This window comes from Hyperolius riggenbachi, chromosome 4 (assembly GCF_040937935.1).
Source record: "Hyperolius riggenbachi isolate aHypRig1 chromosome 4, aHypRig1.pri, whole genome shotgun sequence".
Classification (NCBI taxonomy): Eukaryota; Metazoa; Chordata; class Amphibia; order Anura; family Hyperoliidae; genus Hyperolius; species Hyperolius riggenbachi.
Genome location: NC_090649.1, coordinates 447,230,800 through 447,255,504, shown reverse-complemented (window position 1 = coordinate 447,255,504; position 24,705 = coordinate 447,230,800). Strand labels below are relative to the sequence as shown.

At 44.7% G+C, this 24,705-nt stretch overlaps 1 protein-coding gene across 1 annotated transcript in view; it reads left to right on the top strand.

Moving 5' to 3' along the window:
- The window catches only part of BTBD9 (BTB domain containing 9), a 212,550-nt gene that overhangs the window by 1,713 nt on the left and 186,132 nt on the right, over window positions 1-24,705 (top strand). The window contains exons 2-6 of the mRNA XM_068232703.1: window positions 2,319-2,523; window positions 6,359-6,722; window positions 8,246-8,510; window positions 11,289-11,508; window positions 13,780-13,899. Coding sequence (XP_068088804.1) covers window positions 2,319-2,523; window positions 6,359-6,722; window positions 8,246-8,510; window positions 11,289-11,508; window positions 13,780-13,899 — 1,174 coding nt within the window. The remainder of the gene's footprint in view (window positions 1-2,318; window positions 2,524-6,358; window positions 6,723-8,245; window positions 8,511-11,288; window positions 11,509-13,779; window positions 13,900-24,705) is intronic.

Genomic DNA, 24,705 nt, shown 5'->3' with positions numbered 1-24,705 from the left:
TGCGCCCAAGTCTACCGGCGCCGATTTCAAATGTACTCTCCACTGTGCCCACTTGCCCTCACTAGCTGTTGTGACCCTGATAATAAATATATAGGCAGGTTCCCACTATGACCTACCCATGTCCCTGGGATATTTATTTCCTTTTAAACAGTGTAAGCAGTCCTGCTGATTTTTCTGAACTATGTCTGAATCACACACTTGAAAAGCATGTCAAACTTGAATCCAACATCCGATCAGCCTGCTTGTTCAGGGACTATGGCTAAAAGTATCAGAGGCCTAGAATCGGCAGGACAGACAGTTAATGTGCATTGTTTAAAAGGAAATAAATATGGCAGCCTCCATATCCTTCTCAGTTCAGATGTCAGGGGCACCTGGCCTGTACTTGCTCATGTGCCTCTACTATCTCCCTGTTCTCCCCTGCCTCTCCTGGGCTCCTATGCTCCTTGTCCCTCGGCTGTTCCCCCTCCTCCCCCCTATTTTTGTTTTGCATCAATTGTTTATCAGGTTTATTTATTATGCCCTAGTCCTCCTGTCCACTCTTCCCGATCCCTCAGTGTGTTTATTGGATCCCAGTCCCTCCCTGTGTGTCCATTGGACCCCGGTCCCTCACTGTGTGTCCATTGGACCCCAGTCCCTCACTGTGTGTCCATTGGACCCCAGTCCCTCACTGTGTGTCCATTGGACCCCAGTCCCTCACTGTGTGTCTATTGGACACCAATCCCTCTCTGTGTCTCTTTTGTACCCCCATTCCTCACTGTGTCTCTGTTGTACCCCGATCTCTCACTGTGTCTTTTGCACCCCCATCCCTCACTGTTTCTCTACGGTACCCTGATCCCTCCATGTGTATCTATTGTACCCTGTTCCCTCCCGTTGTCTCTAATTTATCCCGATCGCTCCCGGTGTCTCTAGTGTACCCCAATCCCCTACAGTTGCTCTGCATTAACCTGGTTCAGCATGTCCCTCAGTTATACGCCATTTCTTCTGTCTTAATGTTAAGATATGATGTAGCGGGGTGAATCACTGGTTAGTTTATAGCCTTTGGTTTGTACATTTGGAATCTTAGTTTCAGACTCCTCTAGGGACATAATCTAATTTTATGGTTTGTGTGTGGGCTTCCTCCAGCACTGATAACACATGAGATCCCCTGATTCCAAGAAATGGGGCAGCTCTATATAAGCCAATGTATTATTAATAATAATAGTGTGTGACTGTGGTGAGGACATTAGAGTGTAAGCTCCTCTGGTGCAGAGGCTGATGGGAATGGATCAGTGATCTTTGTGCAGTGCTGTGGAATATATCAGAGCTATATAAATGTATAATAATAGTAGTATGGTACTGTGGTGAGGACATTAGAGTGTTAGCTCCTCTGGTGCAGAAACTGATTGATCATAATGGAACAGCGATCTCTGTAAACTGATGTGGAATATGTCAGAGCTATATAAATTAATAATAATAGTAGTAATAGTATGTGATGTGGCCATTAGATTACAGTATAAGCTCCTCTGGTGCAGAGACTGATGGGAATGGATTAGTGATCTCTGAACAGTGCTGTGGAATATATTAGAGCTATATAAATGTATAATAAAAAGTATGTGATTGTGGTGAGTGTAAGCTTCTGTGGGACAGACACTGATGAAAATAGGTCAGTGACCTCTGTACAGAACTTTGGAATAAGTCAGAGCTGTATAATAATAATAGTTAGTGACTGTGGTGAGGACATTAGAGTGTAAGCTCCTTTGGTGCAGAGACTGATGAGAATGGATCAGTGATCTTTGTTCAGCACTGTGGAATATGTTAGAGCTATATAAATGTATAACATCAGTGTGTGACTGTGGTGAGGAGTGTAAGCTCTGCTGCAGACATTAATGTGCACAGTGTTTGTTGTACAGCACTGGGAAATGTGCCAACCACTGATATGTGGGCGATATATTACCTTTTTAACCCCCTCTATGCCCCTGGACCAGTTATAAAGACAAAAGACAAACACTTATATTGCGCTTTTCTCCTGGCGGACTCAAAGCCCCAGAGCTGCAGCCACTAGTACGCGCTCTATAGGCAGTAGCAGTGTTAGGGAGACTTGCCTAAGGTCTCCTACTGAATAGGTGCTGGCTTACTGAACAGGCAGAGCCGAGATTCAAACCCTGGTCTCCGGTGTCAGAGGCAGAGCCCTTAACCATTACACCATCAGCCACAGTTATATACACACTGAGGCCTCAGAATGTCTCATTGATCATCAGTTTTCTGTTTACTTGTATGATGATTGTGTGTCCTCTTTCCTGTGTAAAATTAATTCCTCGTATAAACCTTACTCCCTGCAGATCTGCGGACCTGTGACAGGATGAGTAACAGCCACCCCCTGCGCCCATACACCGCCATTGGGGAGATCGACCATGTACATATCCTGTCGGAGAATGTGGGAGCGTTGATGAACGGCGAGGAGTACAGTGATGTCACTTTCGTGGTGGAGAAAGTGCGCTTTCCAGCCCACCGCGTCATCCTGGCCGCCCGATGCCAGTATTTCAGGTACCGCCGCAGCAGGGAATTGTGGGTGATCTGTAGGCAAACCTGTATTTACATCACAGGAGCCTATAGGCACAGATGGTATGGCACCCTAGACTTTGCCCTCCACGAACCTACAAACCCCCACTGAACCGCACCACAAGTGTGATGGCTGACCCAGCTGGCACATCTCCCTTACTTCCCCTGCCTGGCTTAGGTAGCCACAGGTGCCCCTTAGTATTAGGTAGCCAGAAGTACCTTCAGTATTAAGACGCTAGAGGTGCCCCCGGCTGAAGGAAGATCTTGTCTGTGGAATGCCAAGACCTGCGTGAGTAACATTTACTCTCTGCTTGAGACTCTGCATAGGGAAGGAATGAAGTGAGGCACTTGGGGTGCAGAGTGAGCCACCTTTCCATCGTCAGGCACCTGTAGGCATGAGCCTACAGTGCCTTATGATAAATCCGGCCCTGTCTGTAGGATACATTTGTGTCACTGGTTTCTGCATTGCACCGTGAAAAGTTTTTTAGAAGATGCCAGCAAAAGTGTCCAATGTAAAGAAAGACTTGAGAAGTGAGCCAAAAGCTTGCTTAAAGGAAAAAAAAGTGTACTGGTGGTGGAACTGGATTATCACATTATTTTTAAGACTGTTTTGCAATGCGATTCCGATCGGTATCGAATCGCAAAATGCTAAGTACTCACTTGAGTAATGGAAACAGTGCAGGGATGTTTCCATTAGTGCAATGCGTTTGTGATGCGATTTTTCCTGATTGCCTGCTGCATTTTTGTGCGTAACGCCTTTACAATCACACCATTAGTGCAGAATGCTCCCAGCAGCAGGAGAGCAACGAGGGAAGTGCACGCGGCTGGGCATGCACGACTTGGCCGAGGTACCGGGTCGTCCAGCAGGAGACAGGAGCAGCCTGGGGCGACAGCAAGGGACTGAGTGGCCTGAAGGGGACTGGAGGAAGCCCCAGGTAAGTATAAAAGCTGAGGCCTCTTTAGTCTCTGCTACACTTTAAGAGCAGACATATGCAAATATTATGCAAATCAATGCAGCTTGAATATGGACCAGGGAAATGTTTTTAACTGCAATATTTGATTGGTCCATTTTACAATAGGGTTTTATAATAATTAGTATAATTCTGTATCATCATAATGAGCATAAATCTCAGTCATCTCAAATGTATTTGCACCTCAATAACAATGCTGTAGACTGATTTGGACTTTGGTATATCTAGATTTGGGCAAGACATTTAATAAACACATTCAAACCTAGTCCAACAAAGAAGAGGTAGGCCCAGTGCACACCGAGTGGTTTTAGCAGCGATCCGCCAACCGCATCCGCCACAGTGTTCACCCCAGGCTCTCTTAGTCGGGTGCTCCACCCGGCTAGTTTTGGTGCCCACCCGGCTGTCATCGGCTCACCTCCTTTTATGCTGTAAGCAGAGTTGCTCACAGAAGCACTGGCCCTGCATTCTCATCTCACCCCACCCGGCTACTTTTTCATGCCACCCGTCTGTAAAAAAAATTCTGGGGAGAACACTGCGCCTGTGAAAATGCTTGGCTAATGTATTTCAATGGGTTGGTGCACACCAGCGGTTTGAGGTTTTTCTGCCTCAGTGTAAAGTATAGGGAAAAGCTCAAACCACTCTTGAAAACGCTTCATCAGAGCGGTTTTCCAGGCGTTTTTGTTACAGAAGCTGTTCAGTAACAACTTTTATTGTAACAATATTAGTAATCTGCTACACAAAAACGCTCCCAAAAATGCAAGGCCTGTTTAGAAAACGTCTCTAAACATGCCTAGAATTGCTCTGAAATCTGCTTCAAAAACCGCTAGCGTTTTGAGGATCTGCTAGCGGTTTTGGTGTGCACTGGACCTAACTGGTCGGCACTACACAGGAAAACAGCCCATTGTGGACCAGCAGGAATGGCTTTAGATGATGAAACACCTATGGTGCTGTATGCGTGCTCAGGATATAGACACAGAGTTACATACTTCAGTGAGAAAGATAGGAAGAAAAAATCCGGCACTGCAGTGAATAAAGTTACAATTTAATCATTCCCAGACTGTGTTCATAAACGTGCATTCAGTGAGGCAATTCAAAAAAGAACAATACAGTCCTACCATTAGGTGTGATGGATGGCAGTGGGTGGAGGGTGTGATACGGGCAGCCTAACGGCCGTTTCGCACGGCGCTGCTTCTTCTGAGGCTCGACCACGCCGGCACACAGCATAAACCAGGTTTATATTTCCTGGTTGGTATGGGCGGGTGGACGGACGGAAACCCGCCCCTTGTAACCCCGCCTAATCCACGCTCGCAATACGGCAGGCGGGGACTAAGGAGGAGACTGACGTCAGCGTGACGTACTATGTAAACAAAGCCGGTGTGTTCCCCGGCATCACAGAGCAGCCCGCTCTGTACATAATTCGCTGCAGCCAGGCTTGCTATGAAAAATAGTGTAGAAAAGTGAAAACAGTAAAGGGTGAGTAAAAGAAACAGAGATGAAAATAGATTAGTTGTGGAAGTAAATGCAAGATGAAGAAGCAAGTCTTGCAAAACACTTGGGAGGCATAACGGCTATAGCACTGCAATAGCAGTAATGAATGAAAGGGGAAATAATGCCATCCATGTCACCTGGTACAAACACTGTGAATCACCTCTACTACGTAATTGCATGGGTAACAAAGTACATTATTGTTACATTTATATGATACATCATAGTTGCATATTCAGGCTTTCTTCACAGTCTGGTATCCTACTGGTCAGGGATAGACAATACACAAGTATTTTAAGACCAAGTTTATACATATTGGGCTCGATTTACAAAACGGTGCTAACTTTAGCACTGGCCCTTAGCACATCTAAACTCAGTTGAAATGTGAGATCTGATTGAGAAAACCGGTGCTAACCTACTTAGCACCCTGGTTAGCACGCCTAAAGACTTTAGACGTGCTAAGTAGGTTAGCACCGCTTAGTAAATCATGCCCATTGTGTTCATTCATCTTCGTTTAAGCACAATAGAGGTAAAGAGGCGCCCTGGTTGAGATAAAAGCATCTAAAAACAGCTTGAAAATAATGAGGTGGCTTACCTCAATAACGAAATCTTTGTATGTGACAAAAGATGTTTATTTAGCACAGGCAACGCGTTTCGCGAGTCTGAGCCCGCTTCATCAGGCCAAATAAAGTGCCAAATGAATGAATCGATATAGCAAATGGAGCCTCTTAGAGGGCTCCCTTTGCTATATCGATTCATTAATTTGGCACTTTTATTGGCCTGATGAAGCGGGCTCAGACCCACAAAACGCGTTGCCTGTGCTAAATACATTTTCTTTTTTTACAAAGCTACATGGTTTCTACTGAACGAGAATCACAATAGCAAAATCGCAAAACTTCAAGTTGCATAATTGCGGTTGCAATCGTGATTTGCGCTCCGAGTGTGAAACAGCCCTAAACCCCTTGTCATGTTTAGGCAAAATTCTCCAGGAGCGGCTCCAGCTTACAGCGCAGGCGCACGGTAGGGAGCGTGGCCAAAATAACATATCCAACAAGCTCTTGTCAGATAGGTTCCTGGGGTCTACAGTCCACAATTATAGGGGCAAGGAGGACACTGGAAGCCTCTAGAAAATGTTTAAGTTCACAATCTGCCTTGGGTAGTGGGTACACTTTAATGCTGCCCATGAGAGACAGCTGTCAGAACACACAGCGCATCACTGATTCCTGTGTGTGGGACTTCACAGCCACAGACCAATCAGAGAGCTCATGGTATTGGCGGTTCAGAGCTAAAATGTGTATAGCACCTTATTAGTGTGTATTTCCTATGTAGGACTTTATAAAGCTTTGTTTTATGTTCCTGTGCAGAGCGCTGTTATACGGAGGTATGCGGGAGTCGCAGCCGCAGGCAGAGATCATCCTGCAGGACACGACGCCGGAGGCCTTCTCCATGCTGATAAAATACATCTACACGGGCCGTGCCAGCCTGCGGGACGAGCGGGAGGAGGTGCTGCTGGACTTCCTCAGCTTGGCACACAAGTATGGCTTCCCAGAGCTGGAGGACTCCACATCGGAGTACCTGTGCACCATCCTGAAGATACAGAATGTCTGTATGATCTACGATGCAGCCAGCCTGTATTCCCTGAGCAAACTCAGCTCCACCTGCTGCCTCTTCATGGACCGCAACGCCCAGGACGTCCTGTCCAGCGACGGCTTCCTGACACTGTCCAAGGTACTGTGCCACAGGGCAGACATAGGCTGTGCAGCTGCATAGGGGCTCCATATCCTCTAGGGCCCAATGCAGCTGTCAGAGCTGGATTATCCTCTATGCTCTTCTTCATATATTTGTCTTTGTAACCCCACCCTCTTTTCTATGTGGCTACTTCTTCCTCCTTGTATCACTCTCACTCTGTGTCACTACCCACTATGTGACTTTCTCTCCCTCTGTCACTAACAGCCCCTCTTCAACTTCTCATGACTGTCAGTCTCTCCTTCTCTCTGTATCCCCCATGTGGCTGTCTCTCCCTCCATATATCACTACCCCCAACCCTCTCATGTGACTACCTCTCACCATGACTATGGTAAGGGTTAGCTTATGAGCTCTTCTGAGGACAGTCAGTGACATGACAATGTACTTTTGTAAAGCGCTGTGCAGAAGATCTCAGTGCTATTTAAATACATAATAATATGGTGAGACATTAGACTATGACATGGTTAGATTGTGAGCTCCTCTGAGGACAGTCAGTGACATGACTATGCGCTGTAATATGTACGAACAGAGGCGCCAAGCAGAGTAAAACAATGTTCTAAAAATGATAAAAAGAGGGAAGTCGAGGTGGACTTACCTCCCTCTGGTAGTGGACATATACTCAAATGCAGAGTAAAAAATATACAATTTATTCACAGCTCCATAATACTCCCCACCTGCCTGTCAAGTGGTTACCTGATGGTAACCCACCTTTGTGAGTATAAGAACCTTTAACATTACATTATATATTGAGCTTACCAGACAATATTGCACTATTGGGCTCTTAGTGTCCTCTGTTTTGTTTTTACAAGTGACATGACTATGTATTCTGTAAAGCATTGTGGAAGATATCAGTGCTGTATAAATACAGAAAAATAATAATCCTATGAGATGGTATTTCTGACCATTTTTCCATTTACGTTTTTGCAAGTTTTCGTATTTTTCTGTCACACTGCTGCATGAGGAACAGTGATAATTACATGTCGTCTAGTCGTGTTCAAGTAGAAATTGTGTTGTAAATTAATAAAGTGCTTCATAATGTAACCTAGGTTCAAGTACCTTTTATACTGACATTATTTGGATCCACCCATGATCTGTTATGACCATGGCCACTCCCTTGTGGCCCCTACATTTATTCTGCACAGGGGCCCACTGTTGACTTTGTACAACACTGCTGTACCATACTGCTCACAATCAATTCCTACTGCGCATATCCCATACTCCCCTCCTTTAGATTATGGACACTACACACCTCTGGCCTTATCCACCAGTCTATGGTATAGACGCTGTGAACCTTTTGTCATATCCCATAATCCTCTTCTCTGTGTTGTCAACAATGGGCCTACTCTGATGTGATGCATATTTCTGCCGTCATGAAACTTTGCATATTTGATGTCATCATCACACATCATCAGTAAGCGGTGACATCGCTGCTGTCATGGATTACTGCGCATGTAGGGATCCGGCAAGGTTATACACTTGTGTTAATGTTCATGTTGTGTCCCCAGGCAGCTCTACTGGATATCATTCAGCGAGATTCCTTCGCAGCTCCGGAGAAAGACATCTTCCAGGCTCTAATGCGCTGGTGCCGCCACAACCCAAAGGAGAACCACGGTGAGATCATGGCCGCCGTGCGCCTTCCGCTCATGAGCCTGACTGAACTCCTCAACGTGGTGAGACCGTCCGGGCTGCTCTCCCCCGATGCCATCCTGGACGCTATTAAAGTCCGGTCAGAGAGCCGCGACATGGACCTCAACTACCGCGGCATGCTGAGTAAGACATCACCTTGTAGAACATGGCAATTACAGTATAATATCGTTATAATAAACTTGGGTATAAAAAACATTCGGGTATAATAAACTACTGTACCTCTTCAGGTAGTCTAATGGAGCAAAGCCTGGTATCGTAAACCCGGATATGATAAAACTTATGTTAAAGTAAACCTTTTTTTTTTGGGCCCTGCGTAAGGCTGACATTGGATATAGTAAAAAGTGGGCTATAGCATAACTCTCACTGATAAGTAATTACAGCCATAAAACACTTTCCTTCACATAAGAAAGAAAACGTGGGCACCAGTAAAATGCACACCTCTGTGTTTATTGTTTCATCAGCAAACTCTTCCAACAGATGTAACAATAAAGGCAATACTTCACCCCATCCAGGTGCACGCCGCATAGAGACCCCTCGGTCAACAATTGTTTCACATCAAAGATGCATCTTCACGGACCAGTAGTGATCTTGGCAGCGAGGAAAGAGGCTTCCGTTTTCTTTCTTATGTGATGGAATTGACTGCCTGCTTTCTTGAACGTGGAGGCACAGAGAAGGTTGCAAGAGCTGTGTTTAGATCAGGAGTTGATCAAGTTTTCCCATAAGGATTCATTGAATGCGCAAGTCGTTGATTTGTCTTTGAAGTTGTGAAAACACTTTCCTGTCAGTAAATGGCTTCTAAGGGCAGGAAAGGGATAAAAAGCGTCAATAATTTATAGATTTGAGCTCTGGCATGCAGAAACAATAAAACAGTAGAAATGTAAAAACTAGTTTTAAATATAAAATAAAACCGTGGGATATCTAAAAAAGTCATTTTTAGGTGAAAGAGGATAGATACAATTGTTTTTCTCATCAGGTTTTTTTTCACCTCGGAGAGGATCTGTAACGTCAAAAGATCCCCTGGGGGGTACTCACCTCGGGTGGGGGAAGCCTCTGGATCCTAATGAGGCTTCCCACGCCGTCCTCCGTCCCTCAGGGGTCTCGCTGCAGCCCTCTGTGAAAGATGACGTCAAAATTTACCTTCCCGGCTCCTGCGCAGGCGCTCTGATGGCTGTCGGCTCCGAACTACACGGAAATACCCGATCGCCGTCTGGTCTGCTCTACTGCGCAGGCGCAAGTTTCCGGTGCCTGCGCAGTAGAGCGGACCCGACTGAGATCGGGTATTTCCGTGTAGTTCGGAGCCGAAAGCCGCCACAGCGCCCCCGCTGGAGCCAGAAAAGGTAAATATTGAACTGACAGTCGGGTCTGTCTCCGGCTGTTCGGAGGGCTGCAGCGAGACCCCCGTGGGACAGAGGACGGCGTGGGAAGCCTCATTAGGATCCGGAGGCTTCCCTCACCCGAGGTGAGTACCCCCCAGGGGATGTTTTTGAGGTTACAGAGTCTCTTTAAGAGCTTACTTTGGACATGAACATGTAATCCTAGGTGCAGCCATGCTTTAAGTTTGCAAAGTGTACTAGGTCATGCAGTAAGAAAGCCCAGCCTTGAGCTTGTGTGCACCTTGCATCTAATGGAACAAAGGGGTTCATTTACTAAAGCGTGAGAACATTAGACAACAGAATTCCCCCCCCCCCCCCCCCAACACACTGACTGGTATTATTGTATATTTTGGCTATTGTACAGTGGTCGCCGCATATGCATATAATTAGTAAATATGGCACTGTTTTTGATTTTTAAACAAAATTATTGATCTGAGTGCTGCACAGGGGCCCCAGTTACACAAACATAAATTAATTAATCTTTTATCAACCCCCTCTCTGTGTTCTGATATGACCAAAGTAAGGGCTGCCACGTAATCGAAGACCATTACTAAATTTATCCAACTATCTCCTGCAGTCTTCATCCTTAGTAAGTCATTCTCAAACTCCTGTGTTTTCATAGAGAGGGGAGGGGTGTGTGGGAGGAGTCTGTCTCTCCTATGTGAGTTAATCTGCAGTGCGAGGGAATCTCGTCTCCTAGCAGGACATATGGCAGTGTTCGAGAATGATCTGACTCCTATTTGGACCTTCTCCCATTCCCTCTTCAGCAAACCTATTAATGTGTGAGGTGTTTATAAACTGACCTACTGTCACTGGGCATGGTCAATGGCATGGTAGTTATGCCAAATAAATGAAAATGTTATGCTAATTTCATGCAGATAGTCACAGCTTAGAAATAAAACTTGTATTTTACTTGGTCTAATTCCAAGCTACATATATTTCAATAACATTTGCATTGTTTTAGAATTATAAGTATGTCATTAACCATGTCTACTAGTAACATTGTCCAATTAGACCACACCCACTGTCAAGGTAACCCTGCCCATACTGACCAACACACCCTTTATTTTCAACCCTTTATTGGAGGGGCCTTGTTGTTAGCTGACTTTTGGATCGTCCTTTATTGTGGGAGGGGTTTTGTTGGCTGACTTTTGGACAGCTTTTTATTGTGGGATGGGCTTTGTTGTTGGCTGACTTTTGGATGACCCTTTATTGTGGGAGCGGCTTTGTTGTTGGTTGACTTTTGGGCAGCTCTTTATTGTGGGACGTGGCTTTGCTGTTGGCTTATTTTTTGGACAGCTCTTTATTGTGGGAGGGGCTTTGTTGTTGGCTGACTTTTGGACAGCCATTTATTGTGGGAGGGGCTTTGTTGTCAGCAGAGACCTCACGAGGGTGGGTTGTTTGATGCTCTTCTCAGTGTGTGAATGATATTGCAGTCATTGTGTCAGGGGAAGGTGAAGAATGAGTTGATTGCGGATCTTCATCACAATGCCAGCATTGTTAACAGGCTCTCTGTCTCCCCCTGCAGTTCCAGAGGAGAACATCGCTACCATGAAGTTCGGGGCGCAGGTAGTGAAGGGGGAGCTGAAGTCGGCCCTTCTAGACGGAGACACCCAGAACTATGACCTGGACCACGGCTTCTCCAGGCATCCTATAGAAGACGACTGCCGGTCCGGCCTGGAGGTGAAGCTGGGCCAGCCGTCCATCATTAACCACGTCCGCCTCCTGCTGTGGGATCGCGACAGCCGGTATGTAGCCCTGTGTGCCCTTCCTAGAAATGATTCTGGCATGCATGCAGATTTCATGCAAATTATATGCAGATGGGGATGGAGCCAATCAAATGCAATTCCTGATGATTTTAATCTGCCCAATTTTAGGCCTCTTTTCCACGGACTGTTGATCTGTGTGCTCAGCAAGCAGTTACCAGGCTGCAGTCAGCAGTTACCAGGCAGCAACCAGCAATTACCAGGCAGCAGTGAGCAGTTGTAGAGGCATTCCACTGCCTATCAACAGTCCGAGGAAAAAAGGCCTTCTTCTGGAAAAAATGTGCATTAAGTATTTGCATTTATTCAAGCCCGAATTATAATTTCAGGGAGGTGTCTGGAGTAATCAGAAGGCCCTTTCAGAGAAACACAAGAAAAAAAGACCACAGGAGCCCCGTATAGTGTAGTAATTAACTGTACCATATATGTAGCTTGGTGTAATGAGAAGGTTCTCACAAGGGTTGGTTGCAGGACCAGCACTCACTGTATCAGGCAGGTGAGGTAAGCCTGTCCTCATTTAGTTCTTTGGGTTTTCTATGGATGGGTGAATTGCACTTTGTGAAAATTTACTTCAGAGTTTCTCAGGAACTCAAAACAGTGCTTCTTTAGAGGCCACCTGAAGTGAGAGGGTTATGGAGGGTAACACTTTTTTTTACTTTTTAAAGGGACCTTGAACAGCGGATAAAAAAAAAAAAGCAAATCTGGACTTAAAGTGGATCCGAGGTGAACTTTTACTCATTGCATAATTGTGTTCCTTTCCTATAGTTTATAGGGCATTCCTCAAGCCAAATACTTTTTTGTTTTAATACTCTAATTCCCTATAAACTAAATAAACCACACCCACAGGTTTTCTGAGAGCCTTGGCAAGGCTCATGGGAGCTCAGTCTGGGCAGGAGGAGGAGGAGGTGTTACTAGCCATTGATTTCAGAGGCAGAGGGAGGAGGGGGGGTTAGGTTTTTTTCACAGGCTTAGTGATCAAGATACAGATGAGCCTGCCTCTGTGTAACAACATGGCTGCTGTCATTGTATCACAGGAAGAAATAATCATTTTCTATTAAAGCTGTTTGCAGCTAGATTTGCTATGTAAACTATCTAAACTTTAGATAAGATATATAGACAAGTTACTTGTTATAGTTCGTTTTTCATCTCGGATCCACTTTAACTTGGGATTCCTCCAGTCCCCCTTAGCCCATGAGGTCCCTCGGCATGCTAAGTGTCCCCTCCATGGTCCTGCTGGTGGCTACGGTAGTTGTGTGACTTTGGCTAAAGTCGTGCATGTGCGGCCCGTCCAGGCACCCAGCGCGTCATCACGCCCATCGCCTTAAAGGTCCTGCACATGCGCGGTACTTGGAAGACTGTACAGCTGAAGTTGCCAAGTTTATGGTGTACAGTGGGACCATGGAGGGGACCCAGAGGACACAGAGGGACCTCGTGGGCTACGGGGGCCTGGAGGAAGCCCCAGGAAAGTTCAGATTTGCTTTTTTTTTTTTTTATCGCTGCTCAGGGTCCCTTTTAAACCATGAAAATTGCCTGCCTATCCTCTGCCTCTAATACTCTTACCTGTAGCCGCTTGACAAGTCTGACAAGATTAGCCACATGCTTATTTCAAGTGTGTGATTCAGACACTACTGACACCAAAAAGATCAGCTGGATGTCAGGCAACTGGTATTATTTAACCCCCTTGCCGTTCCAATTCCCGCGGCAAGGGGGCAGTGCAGCACTTTTTTTTTTTTTTTTTTTTTTTTTTTTTTAATCATGTAGCGAGCCCAGGGCGAGCCTCCGGCGATCAGAATAAGCAGGAAATCCTGCTGGGCTTCCCCGGTCGCCATGGCGACGGGGCGGGATGATGTCATGGACGTCAGAGGGAATCCCGATCCACCCCTCAGCGCTGCCTGGCACTTATTAGCCAGGCTGCGCAAGGGGTCTGGAGGGGTGCGGCGGGTAGCGGCGAATCGGCGGCGATCGTAGTATGCACACAGCTAGCAAAGTGCTAGCTGCGTGCAATAAAAAAAATTATGCAAATCGGCCCAGCGGGGCCTGAGAAATCCTCCTGCGCAGGTTACCCCGAGCTGAGCTCGGTATAACCGGCAAGGAGGTTAAGAGAAAATTAGTATGGAAGCCTCCATATCGCTCTCACTTCAGGTGTCCTTTATGTAATAGGAGATGTAAGAAAATAAGAATACGAGGCTGCTGATGTCAGGCAGGTGGAGGAAGTGGCATTATATGGAGGGAATTAATGCCCTTTGGTGGTTGCAGGTCGTATTCCTACTACATAGAGGTCTCCATGGATGAACTGGACTGGATCCGCGTCATCGACCACGCCCAATATTACTGCCGCTCCTGGCAGAAGCTGTATTTCCCAGCCCGGGTCTGCAGGTAAGAGCTCCTTGTGGGCAACTTTTATCACTATGCGTCTTGGGAGATTCCCTGGAGAGACCCCAGAAGCCAGGAAACCCCAATTACTAAACTGGTGCTTCCTATCCATCCTGTGTTTTTTTTTCCGTTTTCAAGATTTGGCTTCATTTTAAGTGGGATGAAATTCAAATTGAATCTGTGGTCTAACACATTAAACACAGCATACAAACTAATAGCATTTGGAGTAGGAATAAATACCGTTTTCTTGATACAATAGTTGTGTTTTTGTCGGGGAGGTACAGTAAGTCCACCTTTGCCCCTCATTTTATACCTTTTTAACTTGATTTTTACTCTGCTGGCGCCTCTGTATAGTTTTGTCTAAGTGATAATTATCCACCTGGTGGATGGGTGTGACCACCCTTCTTTCTTGTTCTACGGAGAGCGACTTCTTAGCCTGAGTGGGGACAGGCCTAATCTCCCCACTTGCTTTTTGAGTGGTTGTTTGGCTTTGGCAACCCATACTTGTGAGTATTATTCACTACATACCATATTTACATTGTATTGTCAATAATACATTATTGGGGGCTCTGTAATGTCTACCTTCTTGTTTTACATATCTACGATTGACCAGAATGTTCAGATTGTGTGGAAGTGTACTGAGCTGTGTAAACAATGTGGAAACCTTCTGGCGTGTGTGTGTGCGTATTAGAGAACTTTCTCTCCTTTACTTGCTCAGTAATGACTTCATTACAAGTCAATCTGATAATTTGTCCTGAAACATCAACAGGCAGTGTTATCGATTCATGTGAATATACCTTCAAATGAGATCAGACTAGTCTTTTACTGTTTCATTGTTTTTGTTTTTTTTTGTTTTTTTTACTGTGTTCAAAGCTCTAGAGCAAGAATTTAATTTTGAATTTCATCTTACTTAAACCAACCATGTGGTCTTTTTGCAGTTTTAAGGGTTTATTTCACTTTTATTTTTGATGTTTTGTTTATATTTCGTAGTATAGTTTGGCTTTATTCGTATGTTGGATTTATCTCTGTAGCTTTTTGTTACCTAAAACAGACTTTTGTGTCCCTCTGAACTTGTCTGGGGGGGGATAGTAAGATCACTGGCGATCTGTTATGTACAGAGATGGATTGAGATTTAATGGGGCCCTAGGCAAGTTAGTAGATTTTGGGCCCCCTTGTGGTCTTTTTGGTAAGCAGAAGTGGAGAGAGGTCAGAGAAGGTGGCTGGTGGACCCCTGCCTAATTAGCCTGGTGGATGATCCTGCTCTGGTTATGTAGTCCAGCGGCTGGATGGCGAGATGCATGTTTCCCAAAATATGAAGCATGGCGAGTCAGAGGCATCCAGCTTGGGTGTAGGGATATTTGTATCAGTTTCCTGAAAAACTACCTACAGTAGAAAAATCAATGCAATTAACCTTCTTAAAATAGTACCCTCCTAATATAGGGTTGGTGAATGATTGGGGATATCAATCACCCGTTTTCCAGGAAATTACCATAATTTGTTAACACCTCCCTGGGTGTTGCTGCCTGATGAGATGTCTGGAGCTCTTTGGCCACCCCCACTGTGTTGCTAGGGCCCACCTCCAGCTTGTCAGGCACGCACTGATTGGCGGTTGTCGAGCTGGGGGCGGGCTGCGCTAACCTTGGGGTGGCCAAACAGTTGTGGACTGCAATGGAGAGGCTTTGTGTTTGCGAGGGGGCTGGGTTTCCAAACTATGGTGATATCTTGGCGAACAGGTGATTTATATCCCCATTCATTCGCTAAACCTATATTACCTTTCGGGGAAGATTTATTGCATTGATTCTTACTCCAAATGACACTGAAGGTAAAGTGTCCCATATCCATGTCATGCCATGTAAAACAGACCTGTGAAAATAATTATAAATGTTGCTTTATGTATGATCACAAGTTGGATGCTGTGGATTGATTAAATATGATCACTTCTTTCAATCTTAATGATCTTCTCGAAAATAAGATCATTTGATAGAAGTCGCACCGTTAGTTGGTATAGCAGTTGCAACTGGCAGAGATTTGGGGTAAATCCGACCCCTTTACCAGGGGGATTCACAGGAAATGGGGCCCAAGGCAAGATACCAAATTTAGCTCCACCTGCTGTCCACCTGGCTTCTTTTATAAAGTAACATGGCAAACGGGACAGAAAAGGTGGCAGTTGGGCACATGGACACCCAGCAAGCCCTGGGCAACTGCCTAAGATGCCTTGCGGACATTCCGGCTCTGGGTGAAAGATGTCTATAGCAAACCTCACCTGAGATTAAAAAAAAAGTCAGATACTCCCCTATGGAGTGGGAATGTTCTGGATCTCATAGAGCCTTCCCAGTCCTCTCTCCTTTCCCCCACTGTCCTCCATTCATATTCTGCGCCCTCAGGACTCCTTGAAAGGCTTTGGAAGCATTCACATCCCCAAGTGCTTCTGAAGACGGGCTCATCCATTCTGCTCAAGCGGGGTTGGGTGGATAAAAAAAATGTACTGGAGGGGAACATTACTGTGGTGTATGATTCCATGGAAGCTGTATAAGGAGTAGATTAGTGGCCATTCCCTCAAGGTGGGCGCTCTGAAGTGTGTGAAACTGCCACAGGATGTCATACCTTCCAACATTTTGAAATAAGAAAGAGGAACACTTAAGCCACTCCCCTGCCACAACCCTGATCACGCCCCCAACACACCCCTAATCATGCAAACTATAAAGATTTCATAAGAAATATGTTATTTTATATTTAAAACTACACTGGTCCTTTCTATCCTGGTTCATTTTTCTTCATATTAACATTTGGAAATAAGAGATTTTTCAGTTTAAAAGGATGGGAACAACATTTTGAGTCAAACACATTTTTCAGTAGAAAAATACATATATTTACATAGATCTGTATATCAGTCCTGAAAGATGGACAAATGAGGAAGAAAGAGGCACCAGGGTTCCCAAAGAGGGACAGTCCATCCAAAAGATGGACAGTTGGAACTATGGGATGTGGGAAGAGGATGTGACCTCAAAAGTAGACGTCCTCCAGGTTCACAGTCTGATATAATACTTCCTGCTTGATGTATGTAATGTGTAGTGGAAATGCTGTGGATGGTCCAGAGGCTTCCAGGTCCTTGTGCAGCCCTTCCATTCCAGCGCTGGTTAACTCTATACCTCTCTTACTTGTGCCAGTGGGATTTCCTCTGGTGGTGGGCGTGGCTGTTTGCGAGCGCATCCATGCTGGTCATTTACGAGTACGGTCCACGCATGCCCTATAGAATTAAGTGCACAAGCGGCTTTGTTCTTGCTCAGTAGAGATGATCAATGAGATGCAAATACTTCTGCAATTATGCACATTTTTATGCAAATATATGCAGAGTGAAAAAGGACCAATCAATTTAAACCTGAGTTGATTGGTCAATTTTCAAACTGCATACATTTGCATAAAAATTTGCACCAACTTGGAAGAATTTGCATATCTGTGATCATCCATATTGCTCAGGCAGAAGATGAAAAGGGTCCCGGTGTAATAAGATTGGGGAAACTTCTGGACTATCCAGAGACCTGTTTGTTTACTCACTTCAGGTGTCCTGGTACTTACAGGGAACCTAAACTGAGAAGGATATGAATTTTTCCTTTTAAAATGATACCAGTTGCCTGACTCTCCTGCTGATCCTGTGTCTATGCTTTCAGCCACAGCCCCTGAACAAGCATGCAGATCAGGTGGTCTGACTGAAGTCAGACTGGATTAGCTGCATGCTTGTTTCAGGTGTGTGACTCAGACACTAGGGTTCAGCAGTATTCTGCCTATGGCAGAGCATGTTTGAATTTAACGACGGCACAACGACAGTCTACTGATCGGATCATTAGTGGAAACGCAGAAATTAGAACCCAGAAGTGCAGAATTTGGCACATTTAAGCAGTACCAATGAAGGGATCCTTTGTTAACATTTGATATGAACGACTAACAGCAATTATCATCTGAACAGATCTGCTAGGATGGATCAGTCTACATTGACGATAACCTCTGTCTTTTACCATCGTTGAATGATTCTTGATGAACCCGTCACTGTTGAGTATTTGTATGGAGCTTAACATATCTGAAAGCTACTCACAGCAACCAATCAGATCTGTGATTGGTGGCAGCTGCAGTGTGATTGGCCGCTGCTCTCCCTGATTTGACCTGCAGCTACCTCCTGCCTGAGACCTCAGTACTCCCATGGGGGGAGGGGGGTTTTAGGCTAGTTTTGCGTCCCCTCTCCGTGACACTGCGCTGTCCTCCGGTGTCGCCGCAGCAATGTGAGATTATAAATGAGCAGCGGGCTCCGTGCTCTGCTGACCTCTCGCTTGTTGCCGTAGGAGATGTTAATTGGATTTGTTGTTCACTCTTGTTACATAATAATTTTTTCACACACATTGTCTCTCTGATTCATTATTATGGCCTCTGTGTCAGCGACTGTCTGCCCAGATTGTGCCACCAAGTTAACAACACAAGCCGAGTGTGCCGCCCACAAGGTGGCACTGTTGTATCGGCCGGAAGATTCTCTGCTTTGTTGTGCAGTCGGCAGATATGTAGTCCTATCAATCAGTCTGCTGTAAAAACAAAAGACTCTAAATGTTATTGCGCTGGTCACCTGAGTGCCACTCACTGCAGCAAGTGTATAACCAGCAGTGCAAGGAGAACTAAACTAAACTAACTAAAGCAAGGGCGGTGTAAAATAAGGCAGCACGATGGCGTAGTGGATAGCAGCCTTGCATTCCCTGGTTCGAATCTCAGCCAAAGCACTATCTGCACAGAGATATTATGTGGGTTTACTCTGAGCATTTCCTCCCACAATCAAAAAAACAAACAGATAAGGTAACTGGTTAAATTTGTCCTTAGACGACGATTGACATATGATTATGGCTGGGATTCAATTGTGAGCTCCTCTGAGGACAGCCAATAATGCTGGGAATACACAATGCGTTTTTGCCACGCAATTCTCTTATCTTCCGCTCGTTTTTTCTTATCTTTTTCCATTCACTCCAATCAGGAATTGAGCGCCAAAACGATCGAACGTGAGATCGAACATGTCGGAAATGATCTATCTGCTGCAAAAACACATTGTGTATTCCCAGCATTACATGGCTATGTACTCTGTACTATACTATTTGTCACGAATGACAAATATATTCTACATTTATTTATTTATTCAAGTATTTATATCGCGCCGACATATTAAGCAGCGCTGTACAGAGTTTGACTTGTCACTACATGACAAACTTTGTTTGATTTAAAATGAGCCTGAGGTGTGTGTCCTGTGGAAACTGCCATATTTATTTCCTTTTAAACAATACCAGTTGCCTGGCAGTCCTGCTGATCTTTCTGCAGTGGCATAGCTAAGGAGCTGTGGGCCCCGATGCAAGTTTTACAATGGGGCCCCCAACCACTCTATACATAACAATTGATGTGGCGCACCAAAACCTGCCAATGGCAACTACAGTGTCAGAGGTGCAAGAAGGGGATGGGGAACAGTTTGTTAATGATTACCACTATTCAAAGTATCTATAAAAGTGATTATTATGAGCACAGGACCAATAGAGAGCTAATTCTGAAGTTCAGGGAGGGCCCTTCGGGGCCCCTCTGGCCCAAGGGCCCCGATGCGGTTGCTACCTCTGCACCCCCTATTGCTACACCCCTGTCTTTCTGGTCAGTAGGGTCTACTGAAACAAGCATGCAGCTGATCTTGAAAGATTTGTCATAGACATCTCATCGGCATGCTTGTTCAGGGTCTATGGCTTAAAGTGTTAAAGGCAGAGGATCAGGAGGACAGCCAGGCAGTGTGCATTATTTGAAGAGACACTGAAGTCTCTTTTTTTTTTATATCTTATTTTCTTATGAGGCCATCTTTAGGATTAAATTCTAAGTTGATTTGCCGCATCCCCGTGGCAGAACGAGTTATTTATGGCCCAGAAATGGCCCAGCAACGTTCCACGACTTTGCAAGTCACAGATTTTGCTGCCTGGGAGAGGCAGAGCTGTGCCCAGTAGCTCTGCCTCCTTTCCAGTCAATCTCTGCCAATCTCCACCTCTCCCCGCCCCTCTCAGTGAAAGAAGCCTGAGAGGGGCGGGGAGAGAAGGAGATCGTCAGAGATTGACTGGAGAAGAGGCAAAGCTACTGTGCACAGCTCCGCCTCTTCCAGAAAGCAAAAATATGCGAGCCCTGGAACGTTGCTGGGCCATTTTTGGGCCATAAAAAAACTCGTTCTGCCGCGGTGATGTAGCAAATCAACTTAGAATTGAATGCTGAAGACGGCTGGATACGATACTAAGGTAAAAAAGAGACTTCAGTGTCTCTATAAAGTGGACCTGAACTATTGCACAGGACAGAAGAAAAACCTAGAGAATTGCACCCTGTATGTATTTAGAGTTTAGCCTGTCCCCTCATTTGTGTCTAATCACAAGTTGTAATCTGATCTCACCCCTGTGTGAAATGACTGCATAGGCAGAGATGGCAGATAAGCTCATTTGAAAGCACTGGATGTTAAAGCAGTAGGATTAGCCATACTATGCCAGGGAAAAAAAGCACATATATAAGTAGATAAATACTTGATCTACTTTCACAACACGTGTTGTACTGTCCACATTTTGATTTCAGCAAATTTTATATAGTAAATGAAGAGAATTCTGTTCCTGGTGGGAACCATGTCTTTTGCCCACAGTTTAGGCTAAATCCTGATGTCATTTCTGCCCTTAACTTTTTTTCTTTTCTCCTCCAATCGCTGAGTCACCTCAGCCTTGCTTGTAAACACAAGTGAGCAGAGGATCGTGTTTTGAGCTAGGCAAGGAAATAAAGGTAAGAGGAGGAATATATTATAGATAAAAAAGACCCCCCCCCAGCATGCAACCGAATGGCAATGGCTATTAAAAGGCCATTGCTTCTAAGGTATATGATGACTCCAAACCATAACAGCAGAAAAAGTTTTGAATGCAGGATTAGCATCTTTATCACTTAATACACTCAGACCAGTTGCTGTTGAAATTTGATTTTTATGGTGACAATCCCGCTTTAACAATATGTCTGCTTCCATGATTTAGGAAGTAGCCACGCTGCAGATTTCTTTTAGGATTTGTATCAGCTGTAACAAAGAAATGTTTTGTTTAAAGGTTATTATGCTGTTGTGTGTCTTTTAGAACAGAGGGGACGTTCTGAGTTCAGGCCCGCTTTAAAAGGAAATAAACATGTCAGCCTCCATATCCCTCTCACTTTGGGTTCCCTTTAAAGGAGAACTGTAGTGAAAGGTATATGGAGGCTACCATATTGATTTCCTTTTAAGCAATACCAGTTAGCTGGCTATCCTGCAGATCCTCTGCCTCCAATACTTTTAGCCCTAGACCCTGAACAAGCATGCAGCAGATCTGGTGTTTGACATTTTTGTAAGATCTGACAAGATTAGCTGCATGCTTGTTTCTGGTGTGATTCACACTACTGCAGCCAAATAGATCAGCAGGGCTGCCAGGCAACTGGTATAGCTTAAAAGGAAATCAATATGGCAGCCTCCAAATACCTCTCACTACAGTTCTCCTTTAAAGAGGCACTGTAGTGACTTATGAGTGAATTAAAAATGCGATTAGAAAAGCGCTTTTAACAAACGCATCACCCACCCAAGAATGGGAATCGCAAAAAAAAAAATTGCGTCAAACGCCCAACAGGAATGCTAACATGATCGGAACGCAATGAGAACAAGGTCCAACTGTCTAGTTCCCTGCTGATTCTATCACTCTGGATTCGGATGGGAGTCGATTCCACCAAAATGTCTGATTTTAACAAAAACTTGATCAAAAGTATTGATCAGACAAAATGGAAAATATAGGTTGATCAGGGCAAGAGTGGTGGTAGATCAACTGCCCAAAGCGTGACACTGTATGGAACATTGCAATGCTGTGGTTTGATTGATATTCAATAGATTTCCTGCTGGAATCTATTGAGAACTGATGTGCTGTGTGTCTAGGAATCTATCCTATTGTGAATCAGTACCGTTCAGAAAGGAACCGGTCATTTTGCAACACTCAATGGAAGTCTATATGTGTATGGCTAGCTTTATTCAGAGCAGATCAGTGTTTCCTGGTACTGCACGTTCCCTCATCACTTTGTTCTTGGAAAAGGCAGTTGGCGATGCTGTCCCTTTAAGAAAACAGAGAGTGGTGTGACTGTAGAATGCTGAGGTTAGGTTCGCTCCGTGTGACATTGAGTGTCACAAAACGCTGGCATTGTCACCTATGGTGTGACAGCGATTATTGTGACACCATCTGATCCTTCTAATAACGCTGCATGTTAAGGTGAGCCTCTCGCTTTCTGGCACGCCATGAAGTAAGCTCACTGTTGTGATGAGTTTTGCTTTGCGACCTGCGTTTCCCTGACGGAAGCAGTTAGGCTTGGTTCACTCATAAATCTGCACATTTCCTGTCCTGTCAGTTGTGCACCAGTTCTTTGTACGATTCGATTACGATTCTATTTACGATTGGATTAAATCCAACATGTCCGATCGGGATTCGATTTGATGCAATTCGATTTGCCATTGTTTTGCAATTACAAATCGAACTGAATCGAATTGAATCCCGATCGGATATGTCGGATTTAATCGAATCGTAAATAGAATTGTAATCGAATCGTACAAAGAATCGTATCGTGTAGATTGGTCTTATCATTTTTACCTGGCTGGACCCGAAATGTACACCTTTTTATGCACGAAAACACCCACAGAAAAAAACTGACAGGACTGGACCAGAAATGTACACCTTTATTGTGTGAACCAAGCCTAACTCCATTTCTCCATGCAGTTATCCAACCCTTAGCGCCTCCTCTGCCTGGACAGCTACCAAACCCATAACTCCTCCTCTTCCTTTTCATCCTCTTACTCCTTAACCCCTCCTCTGCCTTTTCATTTACATACTCCTTAACCCCTCCTCTGCCTTTTCATTTACATACTCCTTAACCCCTCCTCTGCCTTTTCATTTACATACTCCTTAACCCCTCCTCTGCCTTTTCATCCTCATGCTCCGTAACCCCTCCTCTGCCTTTTCATTTACATACTCCTTAACCCCTCCTCTGCCTTTTCATCCTCATGCTCCGTAACCCCTCCTCTGCCTTTTCATCCATGTTCTCCTTAACCCCGCCTCTGCCTTTTCATTTACATACTCCTTAACCCCTCCTCTGCCTTTTCATTTACATACTCCGTAACCCCTCCTCTGCCTTTTCATTTACATACTCCGTAACCCCTCCTCTGCCTTTTCATTTACATACTCCGTAACCCCTCCTCTGCCTTTTCATCCTCATGCTTCGTAACCCCTCCTCTGCCTTTTCATCCACGTTCTCCTTAATCCCCCTCTTCCTTTTTATCTACATACTCCTTAACCCCTCCTCTGCCTTTTCATCCATGTTCTCCTTAACCCCTCCTCTGCCTTTTCATTTACATACTCCTTAACCCCTCCTCTGCCTTTTCATCCTCATGCTCCGTAACCCCTCCTCTTCCTTTTCATCCATGTTCTCCTTAATGCCCCTCTTCCTTTTTGTCTACATACTCCTTAACCCCTCCTCTGCCTTTTCATCCACGTTCTCCTTAACCCCTCCTCTGCCTTTTCATCTACATACCCCTTAACCCCTCCTCTGCCTTTTCATTTATGTTCTCTTTAACCCCTCGTCTGTCTTTTCATCTACATACCCCTTAATCCCTCCTCTGCCTTTCATCCACATTGTCCTTAACCCCCCTCTTCCTTTTCATCCGTACTCCTTAACTTATCCTCTCCCTTTTCATTCGTACTCCTTAAAGAGAATCTGTAATCTAAAAACCTCATATAAATAAACATACCAGCCTGTAGGTTTTCATCTCCTGTCTCCCTCTGTCACATTTTCGCTGCTCCCCACCAGGATTCTGGCCCCAAAAAAGCAGTTTTATAAACTGTTTTTGTAAACAAAAAATATGGCTGCCAAACAGGAAGTTTATCATAATATTGCATGTTCCTGTAAACTGCATTACAGTTTCCATGAAAGGTTATATTATTGAACAATAAATTCAGCCTTTAGCGTTTATTTCATAGTTTAAAAGAAGTTTTACCTTGTAAAGAAAGCTGCAATCCTTAGTAGTGATTACTGATAGCAGGTCCGTGTCTGCATTCTGCAATAGTCTATGAGCTATACTTCTCACAGTTATCAGCTTTTATCAGTAGATGATACTGAGTTACTGAGAGCAGGGAATGTGTGAGCTCTGATTTTCACAGTTATCAGCTTTTATCAGTAGATGATACTGACTGAGAGCAGGGAATGTGTGAGCTTTGCTTCTCACAGTTATCAGCTTTTATCAGTAGATGATACTGAGAGCAGGGAATGTGTGAGCTATGCTTCTCACAGTTATCAGCTTTTATCAGTAGATGATACTGAGTTACTGAGAACAGGGAATGTGTGAGCTCTGCTTTACACAGTTTTCAGTGTGTGAAAGACTCAGAGCAGGGCTATCACTGTAACCTCCTCCTGTCTGTAAACAATTACAGCCACTTCCTCTTTGGGCCGACAAGCCTGACAAAGGAGAGTAAATTTGCTTTATTACAGCAATGGAGCAACTAAAAAAGGCTGCAGTAAGCCAGAGCACTTTAGAATAGATATAGGAACTTGTAGGATAGTAGAAAAAAGGCTGAACATTTTGTTAGTCTTTTTAACCCCTCCTCTGCCTTTTCATCCTCATGCTCCGTAACCCCTCCTCCGCATTTTCATCCACTTATTCTTTAACCCTCTCCTCTGCCTTTTCTTCCACTTATTCTTTAACACCCTCCTCTGCCTTTTCATCCACGTACTATTTAA